The sequence below is a fragment of the Callithrix jacchus genome, chromosome 3, assembly GCF_049354715.1.
Source record: "Callithrix jacchus isolate 240 chromosome 3, calJac240_pri, whole genome shotgun sequence".
Lineage (NCBI taxonomy): Eukaryota > Metazoa > Chordata > Mammalia > Primates > Cebidae > Callithrix > Callithrix jacchus.
The window spans coordinates 122069269-122093445 of NC_133504.1; the positions used below are offsets into that span (position 1 = coordinate 122069269).

The 24177-nt window shown below is 38.4% G+C and overlaps 1 protein-coding gene across 17 annotated transcripts in view; it reads right to left on the minus strand.

Moving 5' to 3' along the window:
• ART3 (ADP-ribosyltransferase 3 (inactive)) overlaps nt 1-24177 on the minus strand; it is a 111656-nt gene that overhangs the window by 59799 nt on the left and 27680 nt on the right. For 7 of the 17 annotated variants that reach the window (XR_013533070.1, XM_035293513.3, XM_035293511.3 and 4 more), the window contains exon 2: nt 15478-15645. The exons of 7 other annotated variants lie outside the window; for them this stretch is intronic. Coding sequence is in view for 6 of the 10 variants with exons in the window: in XM_035293513.3 (XP_035149404.1) it covers nt 15478-15606 (129 nt within the window). In the remaining 4 variants the exon portion in view is untranslated. Of the gene's footprint in view, nt 1-15164; nt 15319-15477; nt 15646-24177 lie in introns of those variants that run through there. 3 more of the 17 variants (XM_054253637.2, XM_078367060.1, XM_035293515.3) reach the window with 1 other exon arrangement.

Sequence of the window (24177 nt, forward strand, 5' to 3'; positions counted from 1 at the left end):
AATTGACCACATAATTGGAAGTAAATCACTCCTCAGCAAATGCAAAAGAACAGAAATCATAACAAACAGTCTCTCAGACCACAGTGCAATCAAATTAGAACTCAGGATTAAGAAACTAACTCAGAACCACACAGCTTTATGGAAACTGAACAAATGGCTCTTGAATGTTGACGGGATAAAAAATGAAATGAAGGCAGAAATAAAGATGTTCTTTGAAACCAATGAGAATGAAGACACAATATACCAGAATCTCTGGGACACATTTAAAGCAGTGTCTAGAGGAAAATATTTAGCAATAAATGCCCACATGAGAAGCAAGGAAAGATCTAAAATCAACACCCTATCATCAAAATTGAAAGAGCTAGAGGAGCAAGATCAAAAAACTCAAAAGCTAGCAGAAGACAAGATATAACTAAGATTAGAGCAGAACTGAAGGAGACAGAGACACAAAAACCCTTCAAAAAAATCAATAGGAGGAGAGGATCCAAGATGGCCGATCGCTAACATCCCGGGATTGCAGCTCTCAGGGAAGGCGCGGAGAACTAGAGGACACCACACTTTGAGACAAATTCTGGTCACTCACGGAGCAGGAGATCCCCCAGTGGAGGAAACACACGGGTGGCCAGCACGACTCTCGTGGCCGGTGCAGCAGTTCCGCCGGCACCTTGGCGCGGCAGCTCTCGGAGCAAAGTAAACAGGTTCAGAGGACCGGCCCGGGTCCCCAGCAGGACACCAGAGCCCGGCAGCGGCTGTGACGGCACCTCAGCGCGGGAGCGCTCGGCGCAGAGTAAACAGGACCAGTTTCCCTTCTGACCGAGGTTTGGAGCCCCAGGAAGGCAGAGTCGCCTACTACCGACACAAGAAGGAAGCCCGACAGGAGAATCCTGGGCAGAAAAGCACCATCAGTTTTAACGCCGCTGCTCTGGCCCTGGGAACTAACAACCTGGACGCCCACTCAAGAGAGCTAATCTGAAAGTTGGTAATTTCAAAGAGACAGGAGGATAAATTTACAATGATGGGAAGAAACCAGCGTAAAAACGCTGAGAATACTCAAAATCAGAACGCCTCTCCCTCTAAAGATGATCACAGTTCCACATCAACAACGGAACAAGGCTTGATGGAGAACAAGTGCATCCCAATGACAGAATCACTCTTCAAGGAATGGATAATAAGAAACTTTGGTGAGTTAAAAGAACATGTTGTAGCCCAACGTAAAGAAACTAGGAACTTTGAAAAAAGGTTTGATGAAATCCTATTGAGAATAGACAACTTAGAGCGGAGTATGAGTGAATTAATGGAACTAAAGAATACAATACAGGAACTCCGAGAAGTATGCACAGGTTTAAACACTCGAATTGTTCAAGCAGAAGAAGGGATATCAGAGGTCAAAGTCCAACTTAATGAAATAAAACGTGAAGAAAAGATTAGAGAAAAAAGGATAAAAAGGAATGAGCAAAGTCTCCAAGAAATGTGGGACTATGTGAAAAGACCAAATTTACGTTTGATAGGTGTACCTGAATGCGACAGAGAGAATGAATCCAAGCTGGAAAATACCCTTCAGGATATTATTCAGGAAAATTTTCCTAAACTAGCAAAGCAGGTCAACATTCAACCCCAGGTAATACAGAGAACACCACAAAGATATTCCTCAAGAAGAGCAACCCCAAGGCACATAATCATTAGATTCACCAGGGTTGAAACTAAGGAGAAAATACTAAGGGCAGCCAGAGAGAAAGGTCATGTTACCCACAAAGGCAAGCTTATCAGACTTACAGCAGATCTCTCAGCAGAAACTCTACAAGCCAGAAGAGAGTGGGGGCCAATATTCAACATTCTCAAAGAACAGAACCTTCAGCCCAGAATTTCATATCCAGCCAAACTAAGCTTCACAACTGAAGGAAAAATAAAATCTTTTATGAACAAGCAAGAACTCAGAGATTTTATTACCACCAGGCCTGCTTTACAAGAGCTTCTGAAAGAAGCATTACACACAGAAAGAAACAACCAGTATTAGCCTTTCTAAAAATACACCAAAAAGTAAAGAGCATCAACATAAAGAAGAATTTACACCAACGAATGGATAAAACAGCCAGTCAACATCAAATGGCAGTAACCCTAAATTTAAATTGACTAAATCCCCCAATCAAAAGACACAGCCAAAACCCAATGGCATTTTACATCCAGACCAGTTTCACATGCAAGGATACACAAAGACTCAAAACAAAGGGATGGAGAAAGATTTACCAACCAAATGGAGAGCAAAAATAAATAATAAATAAATAAAAAGCAGGAGTTGCAATTCTCGTAGCGGAGAAAATAGATTTTAAAGCAACAAAGATATAGTGGTAAAAGGATCAATGCAACAACAAGAGCTAACGATCCTAACACCCAGATACGAGACTTAGATTCAATGAGACAGAAAATTAATAAGGATATCAAGGACTCGAACTCAGATCCAGAACAAGTAAACTTAATAAATATTCATAGAGCTCTCCACTTCAAATACACAAAACATACATTCTTGTCAATACCACATCACACCTACCCATAAGTTTAAATGAAACATTGGCCATTATTAATACTCAATTTTTTTCAAAATAAAGCAATATTTCCATTTACTCTCCCTCTTTCTCTTCCTCTTTCTTCCTCTCTTTTACTTATTTTTTTTTTTCTTTCCTTCTCTCAAAAAAAAAGAAATCAACTTGTAAACCTCTAGATCCAGGTCAGCAATGTCTCTCTCATTGCTTGATTTCCTTCCTTCCCTTCCCTCCCTCCCTCCCTCCCTCCCCGCCTCCTCCCTTCCTTCCTTCCTTCCTTCATCCCTTCCTTCCTCCCTACCATCCTTCTTCCCTCCCTCCCCGCCTCCTCCCTTCCTTCCTTCCTTCATCCCTTCCTTCCTCCCTACCGTCCTTCTTCCCTCCCTTCCTGCCTTCCTCCCCCTGCCCAAAAAAAAAAAAAAAATCAATAAATCCAGAGCTGGTTTTTTGAAAAGATCAACAAAATAGACAGACCACTAGTCAGAATAATAAAAAATAAAAGAAGATTCAAATAGATGTAATAAAAAACGATAAAGGGGATTTCACCACCGATTCCACAGAAATACAAACTATCATCAGAGATTACTACAAACAACTGTATGCACATAAACCAGTAAACCTGGAAGAAATTGATAAATTCCTGGACACTTGCATCATCCCAAGCCTAAACCAGGAAGAAGTTGAAACCCTGAATAGACCAATAACAAGGGCTGAAGTTGAGGCAGCAGTTAATAGCCTACCAACCAAAAAAAGCCCACGTCCAGATGGGTTAACAGACGAATTCTACCAGACATACAAAGAGGAGCTGGTAACCACTCCTTCTGAAACTATTCCAAACATCCAAAAAGAGGGAATCCTTCCCAAATCATTTTGTGAGACCAATATCATCCTGCTACCAAAACCCAGCAGAGACTCCACGAGAAAAGAAAACTTCAGGAGAATATACATGATGAACATAGAAGCCAAAATCTTCAATAAAATACTGGCAAACTGATTGCAACAGCACATCAAAAAGCTTATCCATCACGATCAAATAGGCTTCATCCTGGGGATGCAAGGTTGGTTCAACATACACAAGTCTATAAATGTAATTCACCACATAAACAGAACCAAAGACAAAAACCACATGATTATCTCAATTGATGCAGAGAAGGCCTTTGACAAAAATCCAACAGCCCTTTATGCTAAAAACTCTCAATAAACTAGGTATTGATGGAATGTGTCTCAAAATAATAAAAGCTACTTACAACAAACCAACAGCCAATATCATACTGAATGGGTAAAAACCGGAAGCATTCCCTTTGAAACCTGGCACTAGACAAGGATGCCCTCTCTTACCACTCCTATTCAATATAGTACTGGAAGTTCTAGCCAGAGCAATCAGGCAAGAAAAAGAAATAAAGGGTATTCAAATAGGAAAGGAGGAAGTCAAACTGTCTCTATTTGCAGATGACATGATTATATATTTAGAAGACCCCATCTTCTCAGCCCAAAATCTCCTGAAACTGATAAGCAACTTCAGCTAAGTTTCAGGATACAAAATCAATGTGCAAAAATCACAAGCATTCCTATACACCAATAACAGACTTAAAGAGAGACGAATCAAGAACAAACTGCCATTCACAATTGCTACAAAGAGAATAAAATACCTAGGAATACAACTCACAAGGAACGTAAAGGACCTCTTCAAGGAGAACTACAAACCACTGCTCAACAAAATAAGAGCACAAAAAGATGGAGAAACATTCCACGTTCATGGTTAGGAAGAACCAATATCATGAAAATGGCCACACTGCCCAAAGTAATTTACAGATTCAACGCTATCCCCATCAAGCTACCAATGACCTTCTTCGCAGAACTGGAAAAAACCACCTTAAACTTCCTATGGAACCAAAAGAGAACCCGCATAACCAAGTCAATTAAAGCAAAAAGAACAAAGCTGGAGGCATCACACTACCTGACTTCAAACTATACTACAAGGCTACAGTAATCAAAACAGCATGGTACTTGCCCCAAAACAGAGATATAGACCAATGGAACAGAACAGAGGCCTCGGAGGCAATGCCACACATCTACAACCATCTGATCTTTGACAAACCTCACAAAAACAACAGAAAACACCATTTCCCTGTTTAATAAATGGTGTTGGGAAAATTGGCTAGCCATGTGCAGAAAGCAGAAACTGGACCCCTTCCTGATGCCTTACACTAAAATTAACTCCAGATGGATTAAAGACTTAAACATAAGACCTAACACCACAAAAACCTTAGAAGAAAACCTAGGCAAAACCATCTAGGACATAGGCATAGGCAAGGCCTTCATGACTAAAACACCAAAAGCATTGGCAACAAAAGCCAAAATAGACAAATGGGACCTAATTAAACTCCAGAGCTTCTCTGCACAGCTAAAGAGACAATCATTAGAGTGAATCAGCAACCAACCGAATGGGAAAAAATTTTTGCAGTTTACTCATCTGACAAAGGGCTGATATCCAGAATCTACAAAGAACTAAAACAGATTTAGAGAAAAAAAACAAAGAAGCCCATTCAAAAGAGGGTGAAGGATATGAACAGACACTTCACAAAAGAAGACATATATGAGGCCAACAAACATATGAAAAAATGCTCATCATCACTGGTCATTAGAGAAATGCAAATCAAAAGTACATTGAGATACCATCTCACGCCAGTTAGAATGGCGATCATTAAAAAAATCTGGAGACAACAGATGCTGGAGAGGATGTGGAGAAACAGGAACACTTACACCGTTGGTGGGAGTATAAATTAGTTCAACCATTGCAGAAGGCAGTGTGGCGATTCCTCGAGGAACTAGAAATAGAAATTCCATTTGACCCAGCAATCCCATTATTGGGTGTATATCCAAAGGATTATAAATTGGTCTATTATAAGGACACATGCACATGAATGCTCACTGAAGCACTGTTTACAATAGAAAAGACCTGGAACCAATCCAAATGCCCATCGATGATAGACTGGACAGAGAAAATATGGCACATATATACCATGGAATACTATGCAGCCATAAAAAATGATGAGTTCATGTCCTTTGTAGGGACATGGATGAACCTGGAAACCATCATTCTCAGCAAACTGACACAAGAACAGAAAATCAAACACTGCACATTCTCACTCATAGACGGGTGTTGAAGAATGAGAACACATGGACACGGGGAAGGGAGCATCACACGCGGGGGTCTGTTGGGGGGAAATAGGGGAGGGACAGCTGGGGGTGGGGAGTCGGGGAGGGATAACATGGGGAGAAATATCAGACATAGGTGATGGGGAGGAAGGCAGCAAACCACATTGCCATGTATGTACCTATGCAACAATCTTTCATGTTCTTCCCATGTACCCCAAAACCTAAAATGCAACAAAATATATATTATAAAAAAGAAAAGAAGAAAAAAGAAAGAAAGAGAGCTGCCTAACTAGGAACTGCTCTACTAGGCTGGGACATAAGCAGAAAATCCTTTTGTGTTAAGCCACTGATATTTCAGCATTTTTATGTTATGGTAGCTAGCACTGCCATAACTCATACAGTTTTAATGGCATTCTTGTGATAGCTCACAATTATTTATGTTATTATTTTTATTTATTTATTTATTTATTTATTGAGACAAAGTCTTACTCTGTCATCTAGGCTGGAGTGCACTGGCATGATCTCAGCTCACTGCAATCTCTGCCTCCCAAGTTCAAGCGATTCTCGTGCCTCAGCCTCCCAAGCAGCCCAGCTAATTTTTGTATTTTTAGTAGAAACGGGGTTTTGCCATGTTGGCCAGCTGCTCTTGAACTCCTGACAAGTGATCCGCCTGCCTCACCCTCTCAAAGTGCTAGGATTATAGGGATGAGCCACCACGCTGGCCTATCTATTTTTCTGTCTCCACTATCCACCTTTCTTTTCCTCAAAAGTAAACCTCTTACCTTTCATTTCCTTCATTATTCACCTTCTCATCTTTGTGAATTCATCTCTCTTTCTACTTTGTCTACACAAAAGCTACCAATTTATATATCTTCTGTCCTTAAGAGCTGCAAAGATTCTCCCCTAATAAGCTTCCTCCAACTAAATGGAAATAGAAACTTGTTCTTTGCCTTCTTCTTGCCATTTCCATTCATTTTCAAACATGTGGCCTAACATGCCATTGCAGGGACTCTGCATATAGGTGATGTTTAAGTCTCTGCAAAATGGTGGATCATTTTTAAATGTGTAGCAATAATGATAATTTATAACTATTAATAGGCACTGTACAATTTTATGTTGATTAAACTGTACAGTCCTCATAATAAACCTAAAAAAAAGTTAGTTATCAACTTTTTTCCCAAGGCTGGAAACCTCCATGAAGTAACAATCATTAGAACATCAGTCAAATTTAAAAGAAAACTAAAGATACTTAATGCTTTTTAATGTAAGCTTACTCCTTCCAGAACAGGAAATCTTAGCTTTTAAAAAATGGGAAGCAAAACTAAAAGGGGTAATCCCTCTTGCAAATAAGAACAGTGGATGATTACATGAGTAGCTCTGGTAGCTTTCTTACATGAGACCGTCATCCATAATGACTTTCTCTTCTGAAGTAACTCTCCAGTGAGTTCCCGTCTACTTCTCCTCCAAATATTAAACTCAAATGCTTGCTTTTTAGCATTTACATAAAACTGACAAAAGCCTACCTTCAAACTATTCCAGAAACGTTGCCATCTACAATTGTCCTTTAGGGAAACAGACTCCAGAAATTCATGTAGAAGTCCACTTCAGTGGTTCACAATCCTTATTCTTTGGCATTCTTCTCATTCACTCTTTAAACCAAGATTTACTGAGCCCCTAACTAAGGTGACAATTCAGTTGAAGCCTGAAGAAGTACAGTTAGGAAACAAAGGAAGGAGAGCCGTCCAGGCAGATAAAAAAGTATGTCCAAGGTACTGATGGCATACATAATACATTGCATTTTTTTGAACTTGAACTGTTTGTGTTGGGTAAAACATATCATCTAGACAGCATAATATGTTTTATGGAACACAAAGAGTTAAAGCTGGGGAGAAAATTGGAACCACATCATAAAGAGCCTTGTGTATAATGTTTACAAGTTGGAACTTAACTGAAATGGCAATGGGAAACTATGAAGCAGGGGAGAAACATAATCTGATTGAAAAGATCACTTTCATAGAACAGAAGAATGAATTATCAAGACATTTTAACTAGAGGCAGGAAGATGTGTTGGGAGATTACCTGATAAATCCAAGTGAAAAGTGGTGGGAGCGTGACCTAAATTGGTGGTAATAAACCCCAAAGCAAAATGATTTGATATCAGTTATATAGAGTAGGGATGTTTAGAGAAATAGCATATGAGAAAAGAAGGAATTTAAACTGAGCCCGAGATTTCTGGTTAAGGAGTCTGAATGATTAGGAGCAACATAACCAAGATAAAAAATATGAGCAGGTTTTAGGGAAAAGAGTTTTATCTCACTGTAACATGTTTGAGGTCCCAGCCAGATGCCAACAGGCAACTGACTTTATAGTTCAGAGAAAGATCTAAGACAGTAAGTTAAATTTGAGAGTCATTAGCTGCATTCGTTACTGTTGCTGTGGCAAATTATCATGACTTAGTGGCTTAAAACAATATACATTTCTCATCTTAAGGTTTCTAGATCAGAAGCCTAACATAGGCCTCTCTAGGCTAAAATCAAGGTGTTGGCAGGGCTAAGTTATTTTCTGAGGGTCTAAAGGAAAATCAATTTCTTTGCTCATTCAGGTTGTTAGCAGAATCCAGTTCCTTAAAGACTTAAGACAGACCTGTGTTTCCTTGTTGACTGTCAGCTGAGGGCTATTCACATACTCCAGAGGCCACCCACATTCCTTGGTTTGTGGTCTTCTTCCTCCATCTTCAAAGCCAACAGCAGCAAATGGAATCATATTCAAATACCTCCTGGCTCTTCCACAGCATCTCTATAACTTACTGTCTTACTCTTCCACTTTTAAGTGCCATGTGATTACATGGAGTCCACCCAATGCGTGTGTGTGTGTGTGTACACACACACATATTTTGAAGCCCATAACTAACTCCAGTGTTCCTTTTGCTATGTAATATAACATAGTCATAGATTCCAGGGATTAGGGCAAGGACATCTTTGGGGAACAATTATTCTGCCTACCATGTTAGCTGATAGGTGTGTAGGCTTACATAATACCCTAGAGAACACTGGCATTTAGGTGCAGAGAGAGACAAGATTTCAAGGAGATTAAGGAGAATAAGAAGCTTCAAGAAGAGAGATTTTCATGAGAGAGAAAACAGTTGCTTGTCAAAGGCCAAAAGAAATCAAACTAGATATAAAATAAAAAGTATTATTTGGGCTTGGTTATATACTACCAGTATACTTATGAGTATCAGTAACTTAATCAGTAACTTATGATTCCACAATATTCCACAACAGTATTATGCTCCAAAGTAGAAAAATATCTGACATCAGCAGGTTAAGAAGAATACGGGATAAAGGCTTGAAACTGGAATATTTTATATGTTAATTAGACTTTACAATCCAGGAACTACAGAAATGAGTTTATTAAGACCTTACTTCATGCAAGGCAATAGGATGAGATGGAAGATGAATCAGCCAAGGTTCTTTGCTCTGGAGGGACCTCTTAGGTTGAACAATCACCCTCACCATTTAACATGTATAGAAAAGTAGGTTGATTTCCTAACCAGTGACTCACAAACAAATTTCTTCCATGTAAACCCACCAACATTCTCTTTGCCAATTGTATGTGTTAGTGTTATGTATCTAACTTATGTGTGGCCAGTGGTTTATTCTGTATTCTTCATTTCTGTCAGACATGTACAAACTTGATAGTTCTCCAAGTCATATTTTTATAAGTTTGGCTGCTTTATCTCTTAATTCTCCAGTGCTTAATGCTACTAAACTTTACTAACTTCATTTCTCTAAATTGTCAGAGTCACTTGTTACTTTAATTTAGTTGTCGATACAAATTGGGATTGCCTGAATATATAATAAGAGTACTGGAAAGATATTTCTTTTCCTTTGAGGTACTTACAAGGGGAAAAATCAGTTGGAAATATATTTCAGCAAAAAGCCATTTAATTATAGTTTTTTTTTTTTAGTTAAAGAAAGAAGAAAGGTTCAACTCACAGCCTTTTAAATGCAAGACCAAGAAATAAACTTTTAAAAATAAAATTTACAGATTTTTTTTTTGAGACAAAGTTGCCCTCTGCATCGCCCACGCTGGAAGGCAGTGGCACAATCTCAGCTCACTGTAACCTCCACCTCCTGGGTTCAAGCGATTCTCCTGCCTCAGCCTCCTGAGTAGCTGGGAATACAGGTGCCCACCAGCATGCCCAGCTCGTTTTTGTAATTTTTATTAGTAGAGACAGGGTTTCACTATAATGGCTAGGCTAGTCTTGAACTCTTGACCTTGTGATCCACCAGCCTCGGCCTCCCAAAGTGCTGGGATTACAGGTGTGAGCCACTGTACCCAGGCTTCGGTTATTTTTTTTAAAATTCAATTTCATATTATAGTCAATTAAAAAGTAAGGATAGCGAAAAGGACTAAAGATGCAAATAAAGATTATTTAAAAAAAAAAAAGAAGATAAAATAAGGAGAAGACAGCAAGAAAACAAAAGTAACATTGATCTTTGGACCTTCCAAAGCAAGTATCTGCTGTTAGATTCTTCCCCTGTACCACCAATCCGAAAGCAACAGAAAAGTCTCCTAAAGTAAGTTTAGCCTTAAGCTGTCACTTTACATGTTTTAACTTCAGTCTAAAGGTTTCTCCCTACATTGTGAACTATAACCTAAAGGCTTCTCCATACACAGTGGACTATAACCTAACTGGAAACAAACAGAATGTGACCTACTCTTGCGCCAATAACCAAGTTTCAGCCAATCAAGGGCAGCCAACTGTTCAAACTAAGCTCAGATAAGGCAAACTTCAAGCTGTAATCAATCCAGCTGCTTCCGTACCTCACTTCCATTTACTCTACATCACTTGCCTTTTTCTGTCCTCTTCTTTCACCATGCAGCTGCTCTGGAGCCTCTCTATTCTGGTTCAGAGGTTGCCTAATTCACAAATCATTCTTTGCTCAATTAAGCTCTGCCAAATTCAATTTGTCTAAGGTTTTTCTTTTAACAAGCCACAATTCCTGCTGTTTACAAATTTTAATTCAACACACAGGAAAAAAAAAAAATGCCCTAACTTTGAAAAGAAAGACAAACTGCTTCTGCAGTAAAGATTAATTGTTGTGTTTGTGGCATGTGCACAAGTAGGAAATTTCTGTTACTTTTCTCACCTCTTAAATATTGGTTTTCTTTTTATTTTTTGGCCCAAGAAACAGAAAGACGGAAATGAATATATCTAAACATATGAATCAGCACTGATTAATTCCTAGAATTATGAAGCTTACTGAGTCAGTAACTGTCAATATATGCATTTTATCAACTTTCTATTTAACTCAAAGTCAGTCTTCCTTTAGAGTAACCAGTACCTTGTGAACTTTCTTCCTCTGGCAAGTTAAGGAAGGTCGGTCTCTACATGAGGTATATTAATCAGACCAAAATCAACCAATTCATTCATACTCTCAGAGGTCCAATGTATAATAATTCACATTGTACTCTTTCTTCAATTTTAAAGACTACAAACAAAGCCATTGTTACAACAGCTGGCAGTTGTTGAGTTAAAAAAAATATGTAAGTTCAATAGTAAAAAGAAAAAGCCACTCATACTAATATAAATACTCATGAGAGCAATTGCAGAATTTGGTTAAATTCCAAATGAAGTTTAAGTCTACTTAATCATACCGTACAGACTGAACACAGTAGTTATGAGCAATCAATCACAGACATTGACCAACTTAGATGAAATTCCCTAGTTTCCAACACAGCTGCTATCTACAATTGTTAGCATGCCACGAAAAGATACTGAAAGAGAACAAAACATGGCCATAGCATAGCTTTGATTACAAATAAAAACCACAGTGAGTTGCTTTGCTATCAATATTTAAGGGTAAGTTCTTCTTTGAAGGATTAAAAGAAAAGCCAAAAAACTTGTAACAGAGATTGCTTCAGAGAAGAGTGTATCTGATTTTCTTTTAAACTATGTGCATATAAAGCACATTGAAAGCCAGTATGCTGTCATCGATTTCTGGATCCAAAATGCCTCAGTTTAAATCCCAACTCAGCCACTTTCTAACTATGGGACCAATTCACAACCATTGATGTTGGACATACTTTTACCTGTCTATAGCTAGGTCTCCTCATATGTCAAATGGGGATAACAGCAGTTCCCCTCACAAGGTTGTTGAAAGCAACCAGGGTTAACAGATGCAGAGTTCATGTAGCAAGTAGGAGGCACTACAGAAGTGTTAGATAGTATTATTTTTTAACTTTTTATTTTGAGTTAATCTTAGATTTACAGAAAATAGCAGAGAGAGTACCCTTGAGAGTACCTTTATTTCCTTCACTCTTCCTCCCCAGTGTTAACATCTTTTATAACCACAGTACAATTATCCAGAACAGGAAATGAATGTTGGTACACTGGAACCAATTGGAACACTGGAATATTGGTAACTAAACTTCAGACCTTCTTTTAATTTCACCAATTTTGCCACTGATGTCCTTTTTCTAGGATCCTATCAGAACCCACGTTGCATTTAGTTATTTCTCCTTACTCTCCTCCAACCTGTAAGGGATTTCCTGGTAGATGGCAAATGCAATAAAATAAACACTAATAATAACACATATCAATATTGCGAACCCTGATACAACATACTGAAAACATAATTTTGTAGTTTTCGTGCCAAAAATGCAAAACCTCATTCTAACTATAAGAAAATATCGAATAAGACAAATTGAAGGATATTTGATAAAATAACTAACCAATACTCTTCAAAAGTGTTGCTATTTTTTAAACTTTTTTAGAATAGTAAATAATCTTAATGAATATGTATAAGCCATGAGAAAATATCAAAGTATGACTAACTCTTCTTTAATTCTAATGGGTTCTCTCTTATTAGTGGAACCTTGAAAGTTCATTGGATAACCCACTGTTTTCTACCAAGATTTTTCTCACGATGCTTAGAATCTGTATTTTTTTTTTTTTTTGAGATGGAGTTTTGCTTTTGTTACCCAGGCTGGAGTGCAATGGCGCGATCTCGGCTCACTGCAACCTCCGCCCCCTGGGTTCAGGCAATTCTCCTGCCTCAGCCTCCTGGAATCTGTATTTCAAGTTCATTATGAGGAAACTATTTTAGCAGGCTAGCCTAGAAATCTAATCAAGTATGTATTGTTTTTCTAGGGAGAAGTGTATTCTAAATATCAACATGAGATGTCAGGAATACATTTCTTCCTCTTTGCTACCCTAATAGGCAACAGGAACTTGCCCCTTTCCTGGTCTCTTCAGACACATCCTCCACACCCCCCACACACTCTCCCATTACTCTGCTGCTATTAAACTATGATGCTGGTTATTGGCAATTTTCAGGCCTGCTGCCCCCTTGCTCTAAACCTGCAACTTTTTCTCTTCCCCTAACCCTTGATTCCTGGCTTTGGAAACATATCTTTGGAGACCCTGGTTTTAGAATATGTTCACAGGCTTCTCTGGCTTTCCAGACTCAGCTTTGGGCTCTGCATATTTGTCAGATTTTGGGAAAACCCCAAAGGTACAGGTAAAATGTCTCCCTCTACTAGTTTAACCCTTACAAATTTGATCTACTAATTGAGCTAATCCCTGGCATCCTTCCAAAAATGTAAACTCAAACTTCAAGGGTTCTGGAAGGAAAGGGACCTGGAATGAGGAGAGAGGTAACACCTAGGGTTACTAGGACTCTAAGAAATGATTTAGAACAAAAGCTGAAGAAGGAGAAAGGTAGTGGGATAGAGGGATGGTACTGAGGGAGCAGCACTGTCACCAAAGTCTTAAAAGTAGTTTCTTTGCCTCCTTCTCAATCCTCTCCTGTTTCTTCTGGAAGGTCACAAGACCTTCATCTTACATAAATCCTTAGGGACAGGAGTCGACCTGCTAGCTACCTACTGCACTAACATCAGTTACTGCCTCAAATCAGAGATTCTGTTCATCACAGCTAAATACAGAAAAGAACACAGCCTTTTCCCTTCTTACCCAGTACCTGGAAAAAACACTGGCTGTTCTAAGATTTTCTAAGGGCTACTAATCACGATGGGGAAATAGAGGATAAACTCCACCAACAAAGTGCAAGTTTTAACAAGTCTCACAATAATTCTCCTGTTATTCAATGAAATGTAAATTAAATGGAGCTGTAAACCTTCTCTAGCTTTCTTAATTGCTTTCTCACCAGGACTCTCAGATTCTATTTGTCCCAAATTTTTCCACACTTAGTCTTCTGCTCTATAATCTTTTGCATTTTTTATTTTCCAGGGAGGCTTGGGTCTGGAAGTTATATTGTCAGACCTTTGATATTGCCTTTCATTCCCCTGTTTCATCCCAGAAAAAAAATGCTTGTGTTTTTCATTGCTGCTATCCCCTGATCCCTCTCCTTAGGTAAAGGTGTTAAGTGATTTGGGGGAGAGTTATATAATCTATTAAAGGCCCATTTTCTTCTTCTCTAAAAGAAGATAATAGTGCCCTTTCTTACAGAATTATTGTGAGGACTAATGAGACACTATGTACATTACCTGCCACACAGCAGACATTAAACAAATGATGGCAATTATTGTGGTTTCCATCCCTCATCCATCTACCACCACATACTCAGCCATCAACTACACAAATACAAGGTGAGAGGTAGGCACCCAGAGCTGAAGAGTGAGCAACATTTCTCTGGCCACACCTTTTACTACTCAAACTGAAAGAATAGGGAAGTAAGAAATACAGAAAGTAAGCTAGGTTATAGGTTCAAAGGTGAAACCAGGATGTTAGTAAAGTCTTGGAAATAGAAAAAATGATAGGAGGCCAGGCATTGTGTCTCACACCTGTAATCTCAGAACTTTAGGAGGCCAAGGTGGGAGATTTGCTTGAGGCCAGGAGTTTGAGACCAGCCTGAGCAACACAGCAAGTCTCTGTCTCTAAAAAAAAGAAAGAAAGCAAGAAAATTGACAGAAATGTTTTATTGGCTTTTTATTTAAAAGGAAAACAGCATTCAGCATACTGTACAAAATTTTAGAAAACATAGCCTATCTAAATATTTAATTTTTATTTATTGATTTTTTGAGACAGTGTTTCACTCTACAGCCTAGGCTGGAGTGCAGTGGCATGATCATAGCTTATTTCAGCCTTGAACTCCTAAGCTCAAGTGATCCTCCTGTTTTAGCCTCCCAAAGTGTTGGGATTACAGGCATGAGCTACCAAGCCCAGTCTAAATATTTTAAAAATGTTTTTGTTTTGAATCCAAAAGAACATAATTTGTTTAAAGTCATTATTACATAAAAAATAAAATAGCTAGAACAAAAAATGTCTTTCCTGTCCAGCTTTTTTTTACATTTTCACTCTCAACTATATCTACTTAAAACATTAAGTTTAATAACACTCAGTTCAAACTGGCAAACCATGAGTCCTGAACTACTCCTTATAAATGGCCGTTTTACTATATTCTATTTTTTTTAAATACAAATAAATCCCATGTAGCTTCATACCTTGCAGACATAGCACTTCTAACATTCACATGCAGGGGTCATCTCTCCAAGCAATATCCTTTTGTGCATTACTCTCTGTCCAACTAGCCCTGAAATATCAACCAGATCTATTTTCTCCTCCCTCCAGCTTCTCTGAATAGCAGAGGCAATAAGTGAAGCTACTGTACTGTTTTCTTCTTTCTTATTGAATCATGCTTCCTTCAGCTAGTTGTTTGTAAAGTTGCTCATTGCTAATCTCTCACATGTTTCTATCCCCTAACAATAGGCATGTTGTTCCCCAACTTGGAAAATTAACATGAGCGTCTACATTGACCTGGCAGTTGTCGAGTGCAGTCATTTTCCAGGCAGCCAACTGAAGGCCATGCACAGAGCTGCCTTTGTTGTGAGAGAAACGATTTCTCTGAAGTTTATGGTGATGCTGAAGTTGTTTTGTACAACCCATTGCTCCTGGCTCAAATACATGCAAATGACAGCAAACATTCTGATAGGGGTATAGAAGACACAGAAAAGAGGGTTAGTCTATTCAATGAGTTAACAAAACTTGATCATTTCTACTTCTGTGTTCTAAATTTTAACATACGCAACTTTGAATTTTACCTACAATTTTAAAGGGAAGCAAAATTGGTTTTAAATTTATGTTTTTTTTCTTTCTGAATTACTGTGGAAACAAATCAAGCAGTTTTTTTTTTTTTTTGACAACTGTTAATTATACCCTGATAAAATTAGCTTGGCAGTAGACTTGGCAAAAAGTAATATTCCAAAATAATTAAATTTGGTTATAAACAAACAATATTTACACACTGTGCTTTGCCAGGTTGTAAAAAGAGACGAATAACAGTTGTTTTTTAAATAACTCTTCTACCAAAATGGTAGAGAAACACTGTTTTCTTTTCAGAAGAGGAATGGTAGATCAAATTCTTAATTGATTTTTAAGAAAATGAAAGAGCTGTAGTTTAATGAATCAGGTAGAGCTTAAATGTTTCAGGAAGCCTCCTCCTGTGCAATAAATTTAATTAAGCCAATGAGAAATCTGGATTCCAGTAACTAGATAGAGATAATCTGTATGTGATCAGCATGAACAGGCATAGTTAAAAGCAAAGTAAGGGACAGGTGGGGAGGCTCATGCCTGTAATCCCAGCACTTTGGGAGACCGAGGCAGGTGGATCACCTGAGGTCAGGAGTTCAAGACCAGCCTGGCCAACATGGTGAAACCCTCTCACTAAAAATAGAAAAATAAGCTGGGCTACTCAGGAGGCTGAGACAGGAGAATCGCTAGGATCTGGGAGGCAAAAATTGCATTGATCCAAGATCTCACCATCACATCCAGGCCAGGGGACAGGGCAAGACTCCATCTCAAAAAAAAAGCAAAGGAAATTGAACTATCCGGTAACTCTTTTTCAAATCCTTAATCATGGGAAACTAAAACTAAAAGCTTAGTTCTTCTTTTTGTGCTCAACTTTCAGGGAACAAATAACTGCCTTTCCTTTAACATCAGAAATTTGGTACATACCAGCTGGGCACAGTACCTCATGCCTATAATCCCAGCATTTTGGGAGGCTGAGGCAGGTGGATGGCTTAAGACCAGAAGTTTGAGACCAACTTGGCCAACATGGTGAAATCCTGTCTCTACCCAAAACACAAAAATTAGCCTGGGGTGGTGGCACAGGCCTGTAATCCTAGCAACTTGGGAGGCTGAGACATAAGAATTGCTTAAATCTGGAAGGCAGGGGCTGCAGCAAGCCGTGATCTTGTCAGCCTGGGTGACAGAGCAAGACTATCCTAAAAAAGAAAAAAAAAAAAAAGAAACTGGGTACACACATGTTCTCACTTATAAGTGGGAGCTAAATTGTGTGGAATGACAGACAATGGTGACTTGGCAGGGTTGGGGGCAGTGGATGATGAGAAACTACTTAATGGGTAAGATGTACATTATTCTGGTGATGGATACACTAAAACCCCTAATTTCACCACTGTGCAATATACCCATGTAACAAAATTGTATTTGTATCCCCTAAATTTATACTGACAAGGAAGGAAAGGCATATAGCTACCAGTGGTTCTCTCAAGCATGGGAAGACCCATATGTTGATGGGGTAGACACTGAAAACTGGTCCTTCTTTTGTACATGCACTTGAGACTGCAATGTTGGGGGTAGCACATATCAAGAATGAAGTCATCCTTATAAAATGTGAGTTCTGGTATATCTCATTTTCAAATACCATACTACATTAACAGAATACAACCTTTGGAAATGTCTTCTTATGTCAAAGTCTCAGAAAGAGATAAAGCATATTGGCCAGGGGGAGGGAGGGGGGGGGAGGGGGAGGGGGAGGGGAAGGGAGAGGGAGAGGGAGGGGGGAGGGAGAGGGAGAGCGCGCGCGCAAGCACAAAAACTCAGAAACATGCCTTATTTAAAATTTTCAGCCAGGCATAGGCTTATGCCAGTAATCGCTGCACTCTGGGAGGCTGAGGTGGGAAGATCACTTGAGCCCAGGAATTCGAAATCAGCCTGGGCAACATGGCGAAATCCCGTCTCTACCAAAATTACAAAAACATTAGCTGGCTGTGGCGGTGCATGCCCATAGTCCCAGCTACTCTGGAGGCTGAAGTGGGAAGATGATTTGAGCCTGAGAGGCAGATGCTGTAGTCAGCTGAGATCATGCCACGGCACTCCAGCTTGGGCAATAGAGCAATATTCTGTCTCAAAAAGAAAAATTCATTATCACTTTGGAACTCTTTTCAATGGCAATAAAACATGCACTATTCCTCAATGTCTTAATGACTTTAATGTTGTTCATACAATTTACTCCAAGTTTTTGGTTAAAAAAATAGAGCCTTACCCAGTACCTAATGGCTGTCTTGAATATAGCCTGCAGAATTTGTCTCATTTCTGGGACGAGTATTTTAATAATAATATAAGAAATTCACAGTAGTATTCTATTAAGAGTTCTCAAAAAATCCACCAGCATCTCCCCAAATTCACTGGCATATCTAAATCCCTGCATAAGGGACCATCTGGTACTATACTACTGTACTTGTAAGAGTTTAGGATTTTACATCAATCTGTTCAGTCTATTTACATTATTTTAGGTGTGTATTACATGCCTGGCAGCCTCTTCCCTACGAGTGAGTCATCTGCCTTCTAACACACAAAACAAGATTCTTTTAAGTCATACTGATTTATAATAAATGGAAACATTAGTTTCCATTTCCAACCCACTTTTCACTAACTTGACTGAACAAAATATCCTTGATATTACCTCTTTTTCTTTTGGCAGGCAATATATTATTTAGAGACCTGGTGAATGGTGAGTTGGTAATTATTTTTAAATAGCTTAATCTCTTCTAACTTGGAAATATTTTAAAATTCTACATTAATTGGCTAATTTGGGAGCATTTATAAAATTTCAGATGAATCACAGATTACAGATTCTTTAAGCTGAAAGCTGAAATCTCTGGTGATTACTTATGAACACCAGATTCCATCATTTCCTGGGATGCTCCCATGTCTTTAAATTCAAAGGGAAACTTATTTGAATTGGTGAACCTGGGAAAATAAAATAAAATAGTCCAATTCTGGAAACAACAAAAAAGGCCAGCACTACTAAGAATACAGAGAATGTATCTGATCTTTTTTGCATTTAATCAAAGGAAAAGAACAATGAGATATAATTACTTCGAGAAAGAAAGAAGAAACTTACAGAAGTTTGTTTTATATCTCTCTGCCTCTCCAACCTCAGCTTTAGTTGAAAATATATATGGAGTCTGTATATAACACATGCCAAATAAATAACTAGACCTTCACTGTCCAATATGGTAGCCACTAAACAAGTTATTATCAAGCATTTGAAATGTGACTAGTTCAATTTGAAGACTTACTAATAAAAAGGTAAAATATTTCATTTAATGTTTTCATATCCACATTGATTACACATTGCAATAATATATTTTCATGCTTACAGAAAATATATTAAAATTAATTTCATCTGTTTCTTTTTACTTGCTAAATGTGGCTATCATAATATTTAAAATTATATACATGCCTTTCATTATATTTCTACTGGATAAAGTTAGAAAAGACAGTAAGTTCTACAAAGTATAAAGAAGATACCACAATATAATGAAAAAGGCTTCATGAAGATACCAAGACTTAAAGGAAGGAAAGGATTCAAAATAGGAGAGGAAAGTGCATTTCCATGCTAGAAAAACCATGTTTGTATACAAATATGAAAGACAGGAATCTCTCAGGCTCACCAGATGAGGGGATGCTGTGAAGGAAGGTAATCTTCCTCATGTGATGTCAGAGAGCATACAGCCAGAACAAGTCATACTCCTGAAGACATATCTGACCCCACACAGCTACAGAGCCAGCAGAAATCAGGCAGACTAACTTCTGTAATAAGGCAGAAAGTTGTGAAATTTGTAACACATGGAAAGAACTTGGTGAGTTTTGTCCACTGTTGTATCTCCAATACCCAAAAGAGTGCCAGACATGTGACAGACAGCTAAAATAAACATTTGCTGAATGAATGAATAAACGAACAAATGAACTACTACAAAAAAGGGTAGTGCTTTTCAGGAAACTCTAAGGCAGGAACACTAGGAGGAAGAGCAGTAAAGAGGGAGAGAGTGTTATCAAAGAAGAGAACATCCGTATTAGCACCTGCTAAAGCCTAATTAGGCTTATTTTGTGGTTCAAGGAGATGAAGTAAAAAGGTTACAGCACAAAACCAATCCCTCTCCTTACTTTGCATAATTTTGGATCTATCACCTGAAGAAGTGAACTATTGCTATTGCCTTCATGCACTTTCTGTAACTGGTTTTTATGATTAGTGTGCTACTTTTATATTCATGGTTATGATAATTTAAAATATTTTTATATGCTATAACAATATCAACTCATCTTTTATTTTTCTTTTTTTGAGAGAAGGAAAGTAAAAAAATATGAGTAAAGGAGAGGAAGAAAGAGGAAGAGAAGGAGGAAAAGTAAACGAAAATATTGCTTTATTCTGAAAAAAAATGGGTATTAATAATGGCCAATGAATGTTTCATTTAAACCTATGAGTAGGTGTGATGTGGTATTGACAAGAATGTATATTTTGTGTATTTGAAGTGGAGAGCTCTATAAATATTTATTAAGTTTACTTGTTCCAGATCTGAGTTCGAGTCCTTGATATCCTTATTAATTTTCTGTCTCATTGAATCTAAGTCTCTATGTATCTGGGTGTTAGGATCGTTAGCTCTTGTTGTTGCATTGATCCTTTTACCACTATATCTTTGTTGCTTTAAAATCTATTTTATCCGCTACGAGAATTGCAACTCCTGCTTTTTATTTATTTTTGCTCTCCATTTGGTTGGTAAATCATCCTTTTGTTTTGAGTCTTTCTGTAACCTTGTATGTGAAACCGGTCTGGATGTAACATGCTGTTGGGTTTTGGCTGTGTCTTTTGATTGGGGGATTTAGTCAATTTAAATTTAGGGTTACTGCCATTTGATGTTAACTGGCTGTTTTATCCATTCGTTGATGTAAATTCTTCTTTATGTTGATGCTCTTTACTTTTTGGTATATTTTTAGAAAGGCTAATACTGGTTCTTTCTGTGTGTAATGCTTCTTTTAGAAGCTCTGGTAAAGCAGGCCTGGTGGTAATAAAATCTCTGAGTACTTGCTTGTTCATAAAAGATTGTATTTTTCCTTCAGTTGTGAAGCTTAGTTTGGCTGGATATGAGATTCTGGGCTGAAGGTTCTGTTCTTTGAGGATGTTGAATATTGGCCCCCACTCTCTTCTGGTTCGTAGAGTTTCTGCTGAGAGATCTGCTGTAAGTCTGATAGGCTTGCCTTTGTGGGTAACCTGACCTTTCTCTCTGGCTGCCCTTAGTATTTTCTCCTTCGTTTCAACCCTGGTGAATCTAATGATTATGTGCCTTGGGGTTGCTCTTCTTGAGGAATATCTTTGTGGTGTTCTCTGTATTACCTGGGGTTGAATATTGACCTGCTTTGCTAGTTTAGGAAAATTTTCCTGAATAATATCCTGAAGGGTATTTTCCAGCTTGGATTCATTCTCTCCGTGGCATTCAGGTACACCTACCAAACGTAAATTTGGTCTTTTCACATAGTCCCACATTTCTTGGAGACTTTGCTCATTCCTTTTTATCCTTTTTTCTCTAATCTTGTCTTCTCGTTTTATTTCATTAAGTTGGACTTTGACCTCTGATATCCTTTCTTCTGCTTGAACAATTCGAGTGTTTAAACCTGTGCATACTTCTCAGAGTTCCTGTATTGTATTCTTGGGTTCCATTAATTCATTTATATTCCTCTCTAAGTTGTCTATTCTCAATAGGATTTCGTCAAACCTTTTTTCAAAGTTCTTAGTTTCTTTACGTTGGGTTACAACATGTTCTTTTAACTCACCAAAGTTTCTTATTATCCGTTCCCTGAAGCGTGATTCTGTTATTGGGATGCGCTCATTCTCCATCAAGTCTTGTTCCATTGTTGATGTGGAACTGTGATCATCTTTAGAAGGAGAGGCATTCTGATTTTGAGTATTCTCAGCATTTTTATGCTGGTTTCTTCCCATCATTGTAAATTTATCCTCCTGTCGTCTTTGAAATCACCAACTTTCAGATTAGGTCTCTTGAGTGGACATCCAAGTTGTTAGTTCCCAGGGCCAGAACAGCGGCGTTAAGACTGATGGTGCTTTTCTGCCCAGGATTCTCCTGTCTGGCTTCCTTCTTGTGTCGGTAATAGGTGACTCTGCCTTCCCGGGGTTCCAAACCTCGGTCAGAAGGGGAACCAGTCTCATTTACTCTGCAGCGAGAGCTGCCGCGCTGTCCTCAGGAGTCGTGCTGGGGACCCGTGTGGGTCCTCCAAACCTTGGTCAGAAGGGGAGCCAGCCCTGTTTACTCTGCTCCGAGAGCTGCTGCGCCCAAGTGCCGGTGAAACCACTGCGCCAGCCACAAGAGTCGCGCTGGCGACCCGTGTGACTCCTCCTGTGGGGATCTTGTGCTCCGTGAGCGATCAGAATTTGTCTGAAAGTGTGGTGTCCTCTAGTTCTCTGCACTTTCACTGAGAGTTGCAATCCTGAGATGTTAGCAATCAGCCATCTTGGATCGTTTCTCCTCAACTCATCTTTTATTAAGTGGTTGTGTTTGTGTTAGTGCTGAAAACAAGTTAGATGTCGTATGCCTGTTTAGGAAAGAGCACTGATGATAATAACCACAGTTAATATCTTTTGGGAGCCACATATTTTTTCTAAGTGATTAATATGCATTACCTTTTAATACCTAGCTTACAATAGCCCTATGAAAAAGGGAGTCAAGACCAGCCTGGCCAACATGGCGAAACCCCATCTCTACTAAAAATATAAAAATTAGCCAGGCGTGGTGACGCATACCTGTAATCCCAGCTGCTTGGGAGGCTGAGACAGGAGAATTGCTTGAATCCAGGAGGCAGAGGTTGCAGTGAGCCAAGATCATGCCACTGCACTCTGGCCTGGGTGACAGAGTGAGACTTCGTCTCAGAAAAAAAAAAAAGAAAAAGGTACTATTATTATCCCCAGTCTAAAGACGAGAAAACAGCCTCAAAAAGTTGAGGTAACTTGCTCATAAATAATTGAATGAGGGCCTGGCACAGTAGCTCACGCCTATAATCCCAGCACTTTGGGAGGCCAAGGCAGCAGGATCACCTGAGATCAGGAGTTCAAGACCAGCCTGGCCAACATGACAAAACACTGTCTCTAGTAAAAATATAATAATTAGCCAGGCATGGTGGCAAGCACCTGTAATCCCAGCTACTTGGGAGGCTGAGGCAGGAGAATCGCTTGAATCCAGGAGTCGGAGGTTGTGGTGAGTTGAGATTGCATTCCATCTCTAAATAAATAAATAATCGAGTGTGGATTTGAACACAGCCTGACTCCAGAGCCTTCCCTGTTAACAACTATGCTCTAATGTGTTTCTAATGCTGAGAAAATAAAAAGCAACATTTAAAAAATGAATAAGGATTTATGAGCTCCAAGAACATATTCCTTTTACTTTACCTATATTTCTATAGGAAAATTAGTCTCTACTTACATACATTAAATGAATTAATAAAAAAATGGGAAAGAATATTCCAACTATTTGGAAATTAATTAGAATACAGTAGCACCCCCCCATCCTTGAGGGATATGTTCCAAGACCCCCAGTGAATGCCTAAAACTGCAGGTAGTACTGAGCCCTGTATATATTGTGCTTTTTCCTATACATACATACCTATAATAAAGTTTAATTTATAAACTAGGCACAGTAAGGGCAGCAACAGTAATATATAGAATATTATATATTACAACAATATTCTGTAATAAAAGTTAAGTGATTGTGTAGTCTCTCTCTTTAAATATCTAAGTGTACTCACTATTCTAGCGATGCTGTGAGATGATAAAATGTCTATGTAATGGGATCAAGTGATGGAGCAAGGTGATGTGAGATTTCATCATGCTACTTAGAAAAGTGCACAGTTTAAAACTTATGAATTATTTCTAGAATTTCTCACTTAATGGGGTACTACTGTAAAGACTTTCAAAGGTTTTAAAGACTAGTAATGGTTGTCAAAGAATTTAAATGTAGGATTATATCTAAATAAATATATAATTTCAAGATAAAATGCAAATTATAATTCTCAAAAAAAGAAGCTGAATAACATAAAATGATAATCTAAAAGTAATAAACCAGCTCCAGATTACACCAACTTTTGCTGGTAAAACTAGGAAATAAGAGAAAATGCTTGAAAAAAATTTAGTGATGTTCTCATGTTACAAAGACAGGAGCTAAAAAATATTGATAATTGATATAAATAATTAGAAAAATTCAGGTACAAACTTTTAAAAAATATTTTAAGAACATCAAAGTAAAACAATGAATTCCTTTCAAATTACTTAAGGAAGCCCAAACACCCTGGCTGATGCCAATAATTCTAGTACTTCGGGAGACCAACGCAGGAGGATTGCTTGAAAACAGGAGTTCAGGCTGCAATGAGCTA